Here is a 14,450-nt window from a genome sequence, read left to right as displayed (position 1 = left end):
CGACATGATAGAGCTAAGATAGACTGGGTTGGTCACTTTCTAATCAGCGACTTTAGGTTATGGATATATTGGAAACTAAATACCGAAACCTGATAGTTATACCAGAGGCCACCACAGACGGCGGTCTTAGTTTTCAACGACAACTCGGACCACCCTTCTTTTAGTATGACCACATGCAATCGGCCTCGGCGGGAACAGGAGCCCGGGGCTCTTCGGCAGCGGCTGCACGCCAGTTTCCGAGTGCACTCCAGTCGCCGAGGTCGAAGGAACCAGCGGTGCCGGAGTAGGGCTGATGAGGCTGCATTCCCTGGGGGAAGAAGAAGGGCACCTGGAGATTCTCCTGAAGAGACCTGAGGCTCGGAAAGTCCGAGAGGCCGCCGAAGCCGCCGGACAAGTGAAGCGAAGTCTGCGGCGGCGGAGCGAGGTCCAGGGAAGTCATGAGATGGTTGAAGGTGCCGGTGTTGGCAGGGTCAACGCTGCTGGTGGAGAAACAGGACACGTGCTCCCTTGGGGTACGGTTGTCTTGGGAGCAGCTGTCACGGTCAGTGAGGGAAGCATTGCCGTTGGTGAAGGGGCCGGTTGGGTAGTAAGGGGAGGAGTCGAAAAGTGGTGGCAGTGAGACCGAGGAGGAAGAAGGTGAGCTGGGTTCTGCTGGGTACCCGCCGGACCCAATGATTCGGGCCTTCTTGGATTCGGGTCCATTGCTCTTCTTGGCCTTCTGGAAGAGCCTCGAAATGACCCACTCTTCCTGTATGCATTTCACGATCATGAGACAATGTGGTGACAAAATCTGGATTTTAGTTCAAATCAACCAAGTTTGGTACTTTGGTTACCCAAATATGTTGCACATTTTAAATCAAGGTTAAGTAAAAATTGCAATGGAGTAGATTGGTAAAGAGAATGTCAGTCTGTTTAGTACTTGAATTATCTAGAGGCTGAAGTAGTACTAATGTGGAGGAGCATCGAACATAATGGAGTGGACATGGCAGAACATATGTTGGATGCATTACTCATATGCTGCAAATGTGTGCGTTTCCAGGTTTTGAATAACAATAATGTCTTAAGCCATTAACTGAGAACGATGTGCTTGCATGGTACATAGGAGAGCTTAATAAATAAAATTCAGGAGACGACTATATAAATGAAGCTATTATGAGGCATATGGACCTACTCTCTTCAACCACCATCAACTAATTTGACCTAACTATGTACACTCATGGTTACAAGTATAGTATAAAGTTTAATACTTTAATTAATTAAGTGCATGATCATGAAGTTTGGAACATTATACGTGCTTTTGACCAAGGGAGAAGAAGCACCTGGGAGTTCCTGGGGAGGTAATTGTACGCAAATCGACCTTCAAGGCGGTACTCGTGCATCACCCAGTTACTCTTCACACCCTTGGGAGCTCGACCACGGTAAAAAACCAAAGTCTTCTTCATCCCTAGAAGGGAACAGGTCTTGGAGCTGTAAATCTCTCGGTCTTTTCCGGTGGCTTTCCAGTATCCGGCTTCAGTGGCACGGTTGGTGCGAAGCCCGGTGGGATATTTCCGATCACGGAGGCTGAAGAAGTACCACTCTTTCTCCCCCATCTTTGCTTTCTCTAAAAAACCGGACACATCGATCAATTAGTTTACAAACAATTAAATGAAGAAGTATGGAGAAGTGTTTTGTATAGTGGAGCTAGGTGGTTAAATGTAAATGTTAGTACCAGGGAGCTGCCATGGCTCGCACTTGTTGAGGTCAACTTCGGCAATGGCGCGACAGGTGAAATTGGAGTCCATGACCTTCTTGAGGAGGTAGTAGCTTATGAGCTCCTCGTCGGAAGGGTGGAAGCGAAACCCGGGCGGGAGTTGGTTGTCGTGGAGGTGAGCACCGCTGAGCTGATCAAAATGGCGACTGAGGTTCATGAGGTCCATGGCAATGCAAGGAAGCAAACCAGAAAGGGTTTTTGATGTGTTGGATCAGAAAACCTAGAAGTACGCAAAAGCGGAGACAAAGCGTTATGGAAGAAAGTTGTGGCTGGGCTGGAGAGTAGGGTGTGTGTTTATGTAGTGAAGAAGAGAAGCAGCTGGGAAGGGTTTGTTTTTTTAGAGTGGAAGAGGAAGAGTGTGAGATGGGTTTTTCATAGGGAGTTGATGAATGTGTGACAGAGAGGGGAAAAAAAGGCAAGGAGTGGTATTGGTATAATAATAATAGGGCATGAGATTAGAGATTGGAAAAATGGCTGGAAAAATCTCTCTGTGTTTTCTCTGCTCTGTCCTCCTCTGATCCCTCCCTGCCACCCCCCTTATCATATCCATCACAATCTCTAGAGAAAGAGAGAGAGAGAGAGGCTTTGCTGTGTGATGGGGAGGTACTCTGAGTATGCGTGAGAAAGTGTGCAGGTATTCCTCTGTCAGTGAAGAAAATGAAAGAGTGGGAACAGAAAGTAGTTTCTGTGAGAGAGAGAGAGAGAGAGAGAGAGAGAGAGAGAGATTTTCTCATATATTGTTGTTGTTTTTCACCATGAATCGATAAAGCTGAGGGCTATACCTCATGTCAGCACAGTACAAATAATCAATAATCGAATGGAGCCAATTTAATACCCACGCACCAAACTATCTTGCTTTTTTTTTTCCTTCATTTTTTTGCTTTTCTCTGCCAAGAAAATTCTCATACTACATGCAAATTTCTCTGTGAGATTCGCTGATGATCAAAATCTCTGTTTCTTAATTTTTCATGTCATGGCGTCCTAAAAGCGAGAAAAAGCTGGTTAAATAAAAGGCTTACAGAGAAAGCATGCATGGTGATCTGCGTTTTTCTCTTCTTGGGTTTCCGCGACTCATTTAGTGTCCTAATAATTTCACCTCCTCTTTGTTTCTTCCAAGCTTAGGTAAACAACTTCTGCTATAAATTAAATTTTATCACTGTTTCAGGATCACCCCTTTTCTAGTCTCACTTCTCATTTTCATGCTAAGTAGCACCGTCCAATATTTTTTACCCATCAGACAAATAGGTTAGGTGAAAGCTTCAATTAAAATTAGACTGTTGGAGCATTTTGTTCATTACAAAAACAACAAAGTGTTGCCATCATTTGGTCCATTTTCAGAGAGCTAAATAGGAAAAAACCAAAGATTTCATATCTGATCAATATATATATATATATATATATATATATATATATATATTTAATGTAAAAATGAGAGTGGGGTGAGATTGCTTCTTACCTCAGCTTTTTTACCATATTGACGATAGATGCCCTACAGTGTGGCCAAGCAAATCTTGCTTGAAGTAGACTTTTTTTCTCATCAAAAAGTGTGGAAGAGGATAAAGGGAAAACCGAAAAAGGCTACAAATGGTCGTTGCAGTACATTAAATACTTTGATTTTACACAACGAGCATGGCCTTGGCCTTTCATATAGTGTTGGATTTTGCTCATTGTTTGGATTCAAGTCCACCCGGATGTTTGGATGATCAGGATGTTTATAGTACTCCTTTCCTATTAACCAAAAAAAAAAAGTCGTTCGATTAATCCACTGTACAACAATTGATCATCACAAATAATGTGTAATGAACCACGATTAACAAATTAATGATTTGGAACACTAAAATTTCACATTTTATCGAACATATTGAATTACGTTCGGTTTGCTGTGAAATTTTTCAAACGAACATGAGGTGGTGAGTGCTGTCGACGTTGCAATATGCCTATAAGAGCATCTGCACCGGTGAGCAGATGGGAAGGTGGTGCTCGAGCAGGTGGTGCTCGCCCAATCAATTGGAAAGTTTTGCTCGCCTGATCGGTGGAGCAAAATTTACTCAGGCTTTTGTACGTCCGTCTGGCAGAGCCCACAACAAGTGGGTGACGTCCCCTGCTTTTTTTTTCACTCCTCTCATCTCCGATCACCAATCCGGCCAAAATCAAATCTCCCAAAACAACATGCAATCAAAACAGAAAACTCCATAATAGCTCTACGATTGCAGAATCCTAAGGACATAAGCAAAAGAGATAGATTTACTACCTCGTCAAGTCATAGGACTGAAAACGAATGGTGCAGCGCTCTCTGCCTCAAAACTTGATCTTGTCGTAAAATTGGTCGAATCCCACATGCAAGGATTGAGTTTTGAAGAGGAAAATGAAATGAATATTTTTGTGGTGGTGCACCGGCCATAAGTGACCGGATGCCGGCGGCGCGGTCTAAGGAAGTGGCCGGTTTTCTGGGCTCAGAGAGAGAGAATGAGCTTGGCTTAATTTGGACAGCCAAGATTAATAGATCTAAAATAAACGATTTATATCTAAAAATAGAAAATAAGACTTAAGTAAATTACGAATGAGTGTGTTTTAAAATCAATTTACTTCAATAAAAAATAAAATTGATTTGTTTTGAGCAACTCCCGACTAATTACTTGAGTAAACTCAATTTGTAAGTGCGGATACTCTGAGGCCCGAATGGTACGATTTTGCAAACGTGGTTTGAGAAAGTTCAACAGACGAAATGATGAATTAGCGCATGCATGAATCCATTCATCAATCCCATCCATCCAATCGAATCCATCACATCTCAATGGTGGTGGGTTTCAGAATGGATTGACACAGTTGCATTTTGACAGATCGTGCTCGTTTTTTGCGAGACCCCAAAAACCAAAACAGGCTTTATATCTTAACATCAAATCTGCTCATCAATCTGCATGCAAAAGTCGTCTCCAGCACACAAATATTATTTATATTTTTGACAGATTGGACATGGCATTTGGCTTTGGGGCGGTGAAGTTGTCCAGGCTCTCTATTCCTATTCCCCTTCTTGATGTAACAACAGTGGCTAAGCAGAAGAAAACAATGAAATTCCAGGCGATATTCTCCCGTTTTGGTCAGCTCGATCATCTTCAGCAAATGCTTTTGAGGTTTGCTTGCTATGAAGGTTGGCTTGGGGAGTAAGGATTTTCACGGATTTGAAATGTCGAAAGGGCCGACTTGAAATTCAGATGCAGACGCTTTCCTCGCCCATTTGTGCTATCTGGGATCAAATCCCAAAAGGAGGATTTGGGAAAGGACAAATTGGAAGAAGATTAATGTCACAGGTGTCCGAAATGTTGGCGTGTGTGGATATATAACTGGATTTGTAATTACTCAACTAGATGCCCCACTGCCCAGGCAACGGATTTGATCATGGTATTTATCCTAGAATAGAGTTTCCTCAGTTACCTCCTTGAGGCCTAAGGTTGGTTCAATACGTCAAGGTTTCTAGGGCTAAGCATTTGTGTATTACTGTATTTCTTTTTCGATATCCACATTGTGTTGTCTTCTACACTCGAATAAATTGTGGTAATAGTACATGAACTTAAGCCCTACTAAGATCAATACAGCAAGTTCCAAAACTATAATCTTCGTACATCAAATATGAAATCCAACATAATATATGTACACGACGTCTCTGATGTCGTTAGTTTGCCTGACAAGTATCACACTTTTAGGGGTAAAATTGTCTCTCTCTCTCTCTCCCTCTCTCTCGCCCATCTTTTGCCCCTCACCGCTACTGGCACCTCCGCCCCAAAACTTACACCTGTTTATCATCTTCTCCTCACCTAATATCATCCTCCTCCTCCACTCCTTTGACCATATCATCATTAGTTTCTTTTGGCCTTGATAGAACCCCCCACCACATCAATCTAATACATCAAGTCTGAGAGATATATATCTAATTGTGAATTCTGCAATTTTTTTTTTGGGCTGATTACTATCTCTTTCAGTCTTTCTAAACCTCACTCACCCTCTCTGTTAATAATGGCCTCCGATGACGTCTTTATGGTGTATGTCGTCGCTGGGAGTGAGAAGTATGGGTTCTAAACTGGCGGCGGAACTTGAGCTCAGCGCATATGTGATTTCACGCCTGGATTTATTTTTCAATGGATCCGTTTTGATTCATTAAGTTCTTGGTCGATGGGTGTGGTGGATTGTGGAGTTCGGACTTTGTTTGATTTCAGTTAACCAGTTTAGTGTGTTTTGTTATTTTGGTGGATTATTCGTGAGGTTTCTAAGGTGCTACATATGGGGAGGTTTGGTTGCCATCAAAATTTGGTATGAATGCAGAAGTAGACTAAACGTTTCGTTTCGTTCGTGGGAGGGATTGGGGGGGAGAGAAAGGCCTCTGAGGAAGAAGAGAGGGTTTTTAGGGGGTGAGTGAAGCAAATATGGAAGAGACTTAATTGCCCTTCTAAGTATGGCGAGTTTCTTTAATTTAACGGTGTTAATCACGTCGTGTATGATAATTGAGTCTAGCTTTGAATTTGATGTACCAAAATATATTATGTTTTAAGACTTAGGTGTACTAAAATGAATAGTAGTCCATTGTTCACGTATACTTATCAAAAATTTTCCTCTACACTCATTAGAGGAGAAAGTTCATTCTGTAATCCCGTAGTAAATAAAGCCGTGTGTTAGAATAAACATACATATATCATAATTTTAAGAGTTTTTTTCACCAACAGTCCCTCAACTCTGGTGTACCTATCAATGTGATACCTCAACTCTTAATCGTACCAATGTGATACCCAGACTCTAGTATTGCTATCATTGAAGTACTTCCGTTAGTTTTTTTCAACTTTTCCGTTATCTTGGTGACGTGGCAGGTACGTGAGGCCCACAAAGAGGGTTAAAAGACAAAATTAACCTCATCTGAGAGGAGCAATGTTTTTCCCGCCCTTTACCTTGAGAAAGACACCAAACAATTCCAATTTTGGCGCCAATTTTCCCTCCCTACTCCTTAATTTGTGTCTCTTATCTAAACTAAAGAACTACCGCCAACCAGTCGACCACAATCTGATAAAACCTAGATCAATCTCATTTTCTATTTTTACCCTAGCACTTGTTAAACTAACAGAATAAATATAGAAATTTATATGGAACATCTCATTTCCACAATCTCATAAGAATATAAAAACACATAACTTAACGAAATTCAAATACATGTTTAAGTACCATTAGTTGCCACCTTTTATGTTGATCTGCCATGATTTTTGCTTGTAAGAACTAATGGTACATGTACGAAATTCAACTACATGTACCATTAGTTCTTACAAGCAAAAATCATGGCAGATCAACATAAAAGGTGGCAACTAATGTTACTTAAACATGTATTTGAATTTCGTTAAGTTATGTGTTTTTATATTCTTATGAGATTGTGGAAATGAGATGTTCCATATAAATTTCTATATTTATTCTGTTAGTTTAACAAGTGCTAGGGTAAAAATAGAAAATGAGATTGATCTAGGTTTTATCAGATTGTGGTCGACTGGTTGGCGGTAGTTCTTTAGTTTAGATAAGAGACACAAATTAAGGAGTAGGGAGGGAAAATTGGCGCCAAAATTGGAATTGTTGGGTGTATTTCTCAAGGTAAAGGGCGGGAAAAACATTGTTCCTCTCAGATGAGGTTAATTTTGTCTATTAACCCTCTTTGTGGGCCTCACGTACCTGCCACGTCACCAAGATAACGAAAAAGTTGAAAAAAACTAACGGAAGTACTTCAATGATAGCAATACTAGAGTCTGGGTATCACATTGGTACGATTAAGAGTTGAGGTATCACATTGGTAGGTACACCAGAGTTGAGGGACTGTTGGTGAAAAAAACTCTAATTTTAAGGGTCCGGTTAAAGGGACACCTTATTTTACACAAATTTTTACACCTCTTCTTAACCATTAGATCTGACTAAATCCAATGGTCTTGATAAAAAATTTTCCTGAAGTGGAAATGACGTGGAATCAATAATAATATATAAAATTTCTATAAATAAAAATCTAAACATAAAATTCTGAAAATAACATCATCATCTCCGACGAAAAAAAATTCCAAAATCAAAATCGATTATACTCGGATGATTTGAGATTCTTGGGAGTGTTGGGATATTCACGTTGTTCTTTTTAATTTAGTCTCTATTATATACTTCATTCACACCCTCAATCAGCAACCTAGGATATTGTTTTAGGTTATAAATTCTAACAATTATCATCATCACCAAGTAAGCAAGCAACTCTAGGTTCACGGTCATCATTCTATATGAACCCTAATCGATAATTTCCTTCCAATTGCAATTGTACCATCAAATTTAAGCCCTACCCTTTATTTAATTAAAACATTATATATCCTCTGCATCAAATGCAATCAAAACCCAAATTTTTTATTTCGACTCAATCCATACTCATGCACCATCGTATGTTATCAATCTTCATCAGTTCTTCATATTCATTTCCCAGTTCTTATTCTTGAAACTTTTTATTTTGATTTTTTTTATTTAAATAACGATTTATATTTATTAATTATTGGCTGAGAAAAATAAATTATTCCATGTCATTTGCTGATTTGCCACATCATTTTAGAAATTAATCAAGGCCATTAAACTTAGTTAGATCTAATGGTTCATAATATGTGTAAAAACTAGTGTAAGATAAGATGCCCTTTGATCCGGACCCTAATTTTAATTCGAAGCTTGTAGACTTAAAAGATGTTTTATTTAGCAATAGACCAGTGTTATTGTTTGGTTAGCAACATTACTATAATGCTCATCTTTCTAAAGTAAATTATAGTTTGAAATGCTATAATTTCTAACCATGGAAGTGTTAGCTATATCACTTTCATGCTGTATGAGCTCAAAAACGTTTATGGAAATTGAACATAATGGGACATATAAAATTTGGGGTATTTCAATATATACCCAATTTTTAGATGCTCTTTTAATATAAACTCATATATTTTTTTCATTATGCACTGAATTATAATAATTCTTTTAAATTTAAATTACAAAAAGTCACTATTAAAAGCTTATATAAATTAGTGATTTCTTAATCAGTAAATTGTGCTCTCATTAATTGCCTTAATTATAAATTTTATTTTACTCATCATAAATTTAGAAATAATAGAGCATTTTCTTAATTACATATCTAGAATTCAGAAGTTTTTTTAATTAAAATCAATTCAAAATTGAAATCGCTTTATGGTGATTTGAACTTTCCTTCTTTTTTTGAACAATCTTTTTATTTTATGTCATAGGTAGTTTTGTTCATTTCAAAAAATTATTACAACCTTAGTTTAAGATAGAGATATAAGTTTTTTATTCCTATTTAGTAGGTTTTTATTTTTAATTACAACCTAAAAATTAGGTATGTATTTATATAGCTAGCATCTCTTCTAGGAATTTTTACATCAACCTATTTGTTAGATATTTTATCATTCTAAATATCTCTTTCATAGGTTGAATTTGAAATTTATACTAATATGCATGTGTCTATATATTAGGTAATAGTAGAGAGTGAAAAAAAATTGAAAGGCCTAGAATAAAAGGTTTACCACACAAAAATTCATGGTACAATGATATGAAAAGAAATAATTTGAGAAAACATATATATTATGAATAACACATGTACCTTATTGGCATATTAAAAAAATTGAAGAAAAAAATGACGGATGATACAAGTACACAATAAGCTTTATTTTCTCTCATATAAACTACCAAAGCTAAAGTAGTGCTTGTATTCTAAAACTTTCATATGAGCTATATAAATAACTTTTTCTTAAGAAAAATTTGAAATTTTTCAGAAATTTATAGTAATGAAAAATCAATTGAATGATTGAATTAAACATGTATAATAAGTAGATGCTACGACTAAGGAAACCAAAATGATCAAAAGGGCCAAATAGGCTTGTAGAAAAAGAATTTGGGTTTAAATTGAAAAAAACATTTGTGTGGGTTTGATTTAAAAGAGGGGCTTCAATGTTAGGTATATCTCTAATTTTCTCTTTTATAATAGAGGAACTATGAGCTCCATTATAATGGAAAATTTTGTATAATGGGAATTATGAGGATAAAAATCTTCAAAGTGTCCCATTTTCTATACAAATCTTCATCCTGGAAATTGAACATTTAGTTTTCTAGCTCATGTGGAGCTTGATCTTCCACAGAAGCTTGTAACACGTGGGGTTCCATGCATAAACCCCAAAAACTGTCGAGTCATAAACTACGTTGCAGTCTCTTGCGATGCTAACTTTGACTTAGAGTCGAAATTTGTATAGTTTTGAAGTGAATTGTTTTATTCAACTGAACCATATTCACAAGTAGTGAAGCAGTGATCGAAGCACTACATAATATTGAAAGATAGGTATATTGCCATATCTAATATTGCACAACCTGATCTTAAATGAAAGATGTGAGTATTATGTCACCTAATAAAGCCAGGCCAAACGAATGGTCGTGGAAACTCTACTTTGAGGGGGAGTTCGCAGAACTAGTAGAAGAGGAGCGGTGAGTGAAATTTAAGGTAAAATAGGAAACTTGTAGCTACATGGAAGAAATGAGCTAAAACATGAAACTTGGTGCAAGTATGGAACTATGTATGAATAATATGGCCGTGTGACATATATTATCAATCAAATGTGGCCGATCGATCTAACTTAGGGCCAGTTTGACACAACTTTTATGCCTGCTTTTGGGGCTGTTTGAACTCTTGGGAGTAATTGATGATGTTTGATAAACTTCTCTAAAACTGCTTTTGGCCCAAATTGATTTTCACAACAGCCGAAACTGAAAAATTAGGAGAGGGTAGCTTTTGAAAGTGGCCTTTGGTAAAAACACATAGCTACAATGTGTTTTAAATTAAATTTTACGGGCAACCCATTTTATCTTCAGTGTTTTTTAAATATCACATGCCATTAAAGCCCTACCTCAAATAATGCCGCACACTTTTTCTTCTTCTCCATTTCGTTCTTCATTCTCCACAAATCCAATTCGTCTCTTCCTTTTTGTTGAACACCCACAGAGACAAGAACCAGTTCGAAGCTTCTTCTTCTCTAAGAAGTTTTCGCACAAGGACCTGTCTCTTGGAATCACCTTTGAATCGTAGCATTTTCTCCAGAAATTGAAACTCAACACTTGCTTGTCAGGTATCTCTTCTTACTATTTTATGAAATGTCACATCCCGAGACCGGCTCCACCGTAACACGATATTGTCCGCTTTAGGCATAGACCTCACGATTTTGTCATTTTCTCATGAAATTGAAACTCAACACTTGCTTGTCAGGTATCTCTTCTTACTATTTTATGAAATGTCACATCCCGAGACCAGCTTCACCGTAACACGATATTGTCCGCTTTGGGCATAGCCCTCACGGTTTTTGTTTCTGGGAACTTACGAGCAACTTCTCAGTAGGTCACCTATCCTGGGATTGCTCTGGCCTGAGGAAGTTTAACTTCGGAGTTCTCATCCTTTCCGAAGCCATTGAACCCCTAAAATGCATTGTGCTAGATAAAGGTGTGCATGCACATATAAGGCACATCACTCCATCTCTATTAGCCGATGTGGGATATTACAATCCACCCCCTTAGGAGTCTGACGCCCTCGTCGGCACACTCGCACCACACAGTAGAGTGGCTTTGATACTAAATTGTCACATCCCAATATCGGCTCCGCCGTAACACGATATTTTTCGCTTTGGGCATAGCCCTCATGATTTTATTTATGGGAGTTTACGGGCAACTTCCCAATAGGTCACCCATCCTGGGATTGCTCTGCCCTGAGCAAGCTTAATTTCGCAGTTCACATCCCCTCAGAAGTCATTAAGCCCCTAAAAGGCCTCATATTAGATAGAGGTGGGTATGTACATATAAGGCACATCACTCCTTCTCTGTTAGCCAATGTGGGATATTACATAAAATGCTCGTTTTAATCTATAGGGTTAACTATTTATGCATTCATCGATGTTTCTTTTCCCAATTTAATTTTGAGCTAATTGTTTACTTGATGTCTTGATTTATGAACGGAGAACTAAGCATGTCTTATCCTTAGATTGGGAAGAAGAAATCCACCACATTTGAAATCGATGTTAACGGAAAACCAAAGGCTACATGGCCTGATGATATAGTACGTATATTTTGTTCTTTAGCTGCTAAGGAAGTGGACAAGGGAAATCGGTCTGGTACACATTTAGATAAAACCGGATGGGAAAATGTTGTCAAAGCCTTTAAGGAGATAACCGGGAGGGATTATGATAAAAAGCGATTGAAAAACAAGTAGGATTTGCTTAAGAATGACTATAAATTGTGGAACACGCTACTGCAAAAGGAAACTGGTATTGGTTGAGATCCCGCTAAGAAGACTATCGATGCGACTCCGGAATGTTGGCCAAAAGAGGTGTGTTTTTAACTTCTGGTTGTATCTTAGGTTATTTTTATCTAAGCATGATTTATAATGTTCATTACTTTGTGATCTATATTATGACATGGACGATTTTATTTTTAATTTGCAGAAAAATTCATAATACTGAAAATTTCGTGATGGGGGAATTAGCCCTGAAATGATTCAAATTTATGATAAAATGTTCAAGAGTTGCACAACTCTAGGTCATTTTGTCATGATTCCATCTACTATTATTGATATTGAAGAGGTGGTTGAGGATTCTTATGATAATATTATTTCAGTCAATGATGATATGGAACTTGAGCCCGAACAAAATACTAAAGCCAAGGAAAAAAAACTGTGGAGAGGCCAACGGAGGCTAAAAAAGATAAAAGAGTTTTTGGAGAGGGGAAGAAAGCAAGGGTGTGAGGTGCTGCGAAATTATCTAAGCAGATTGATCATCTTGTTGAGGTAGTTGAGAGTAGGAGTACTGCGACATCAGTCCCTACAAGTTCCTAAGGGACTAGTATTCAAGAGGTGATGTGAGTAGTCGTAACTTTACCCAAAGCTGAAACTAGTACCCCTTTGTGGTGGTTTTCAACGGAGCTGTTTTGCTCCCAAGAGAAGAGAGAGATGTTCTCTGTGATGATAGATGCTGATCTTAAGCTTCGGATTTTTCTTCTTAATAAAAAGAAGGCCGACCCTTCATTTGTAATTTGAAATTTGTTGCATTTCATTAGTTAAAAACATAGACTAGGGTAACAAAGACCTTGTAGAACTGATTCTGTTTACTGATGGTACTTCCCTTATGTTTGTTTATTCATGGTACTATTTTTATTGAGCTTGTGCTTTCAAATAAACATGATTTTGCTTACTAATGGTACTTCCCTCATGTTTGTTTATTCATGGTACTTGTTTTTATTGAGGTTGTGCTTCTAAATAAATTTGATTATGTTCATGTATGATCTCTTCTTTCTATTAATAGTGGTTCTGAATTAGAATTGATTATTGTTTTTTGTTGATACATTGTTTTATGTTAAAGATATTGATTATATATGTTCTTGTTAATGTCATTGCAGATTTTTTATATGATGGATAGTTCCGCACATGAGGAGGAGATAGATCAAATTATGTGTAGACGATCACCTTATGCAAGTGTATCCCGAAAAATATATTATGAAAACTCCATGCATGACAAGCTCTCACACATGGTACATTTGGTTATTATAAGTGTTAGAAGGCAATGAAACAAGATGTTATAATGCACTTAGGATGAAGAAGTCATGCTTTCATATGCTATTGAAAGATGTTGAAAACGTGTTCAAGGGTTCAAAGCACATTGGCACGACTGAAACTTTAACAATGTTTCTTTATATTTTGGGAGGTGGTGAGACAAATAGACAGACACAAGAATGTTTTCAACGTTCGAGAGAGACAATGAGCAGATATTTTGATATAATGCTAGATATATTCTATAATATGGCGAATGAGCTTATAAAACCTTTGGATCTCGAATTTAGGATCACTCTGAAAGAGATTGAGAGTGATGGAAGGTACATGCCTCATTTTAAGGTATATATATTGTTATATACAATACTTGTCACTTTATTATTAATAAATATTTGTTTAAATCAAGATAACATACTACTACAAATATGTAGGACTGCATTGGGGCAATTGATGGGATTCATGTGCAAGCTGTGGTTTCTTCAAAAGATAGAGTGTCATATATTGATAGTAAAGGGTCACCCACCCAAAATGTGATGGTTGTATGCAACTTTGACATGCAATTCACATTTGTGTGTGCAGGTTGGGAAGACATTGCTCATGATAGTAGAGTATTTTCATCCTACACAAGATCCTCGATCAAATTTTCCACATCCTCCAAACGGTAATTTCTAACTTAGGTCTCGAGTTTCTAGTCATAAATTATAAACTATATATTCATTTTTACTCTTTATTTCAGAAAAAATATTATTTAGTGGATGCCAGTTATCCACAACGAAAGGGTTATTTAGGACCGTACAAAGGTGAGCAATATCACCTTCCACATTTTCTTAGAGGTGATGAACCTATGGGTCATAAAGTATTTAATCATGCACATTCTTCCTTAGGAGTATAATTTAGCGTACGTTTGGAGTTTGAAAAAAAAAAGTAATTTTACATGATATGTCAAGTTTTTCTTATGAAAAACAAGTAAAAATAGTTATTGCAACCATAGCTATTCATAATTATATAAGAAGGTATGCTCAACAAGATCAAGATTTTGATGAAGATGATGACTACCCAAATGAAGAAATTGGTGAT

At 37.5% G+C, this 14,450-nt stretch overlaps 1 protein-coding gene across 1 annotated transcript; it reads right to left on the bottom strand.

The window, feature by feature from the left end:
• Window positions 1-50: 50 nt before the first annotated feature.
• On the bottom strand, window positions 51-2,218 carry LOC126788316 (protein CUP-SHAPED COTYLEDON 1-like). Its single transcript, XM_050514293.1, has 3 exons — window positions 1,712-2,218; window positions 1,320-1,603; window positions 51-748 (listed from the first exon to the last, which is right to left on the bottom strand). Exons 1-3 carry the CDS (start codon window positions 1,917-1,919, stop codon window positions 161-163), a joined length of 1,080 nt encoding a protein of 359 aa, XP_050370250.1. The 5' UTR covers window positions 1,920-2,218; the 3' UTR covers window positions 51-160.
• Window positions 2,219-14,450: the final 12,232 nt, after the last annotated feature.

Source organism: Argentina anserina, chromosome 3, assembly GCF_933775445.1.
Source record: "Argentina anserina chromosome 3, drPotAnse1.1, whole genome shotgun sequence".
Lineage (NCBI taxonomy): Eukaryota > Viridiplantae > Streptophyta > Magnoliopsida > Rosales > Rosaceae > Argentina > Argentina anserina.
This window is presented reverse-complemented; position numbering and strand designations above follow the sequence as displayed.

Bases quoted from the DNA above. Each gene is read 5' to 3' on its own strand.
- LOC126788316 (XM_050514293.1), bottom strand. From the start codon at position 1,919: ATGGACCTCATGAACCTCAGTCGCCATTTTGATCAGCTCAGCGGTGCT. The intron at 1,604-1,711 runs GTACTAACATTT...CCGGTTTTTTAG, and splicing joins CGAGCCATGGCAGCTCCCTG to AGAAAGCAAAGATGGGGGAG. The intron at 749-1,319 runs GTGCTTCTTCTC...AAATGCATACAG, and splicing joins ACCTCCCCAGGAACTCCCAG to GAAGAGTGGGTCATTTCGAG.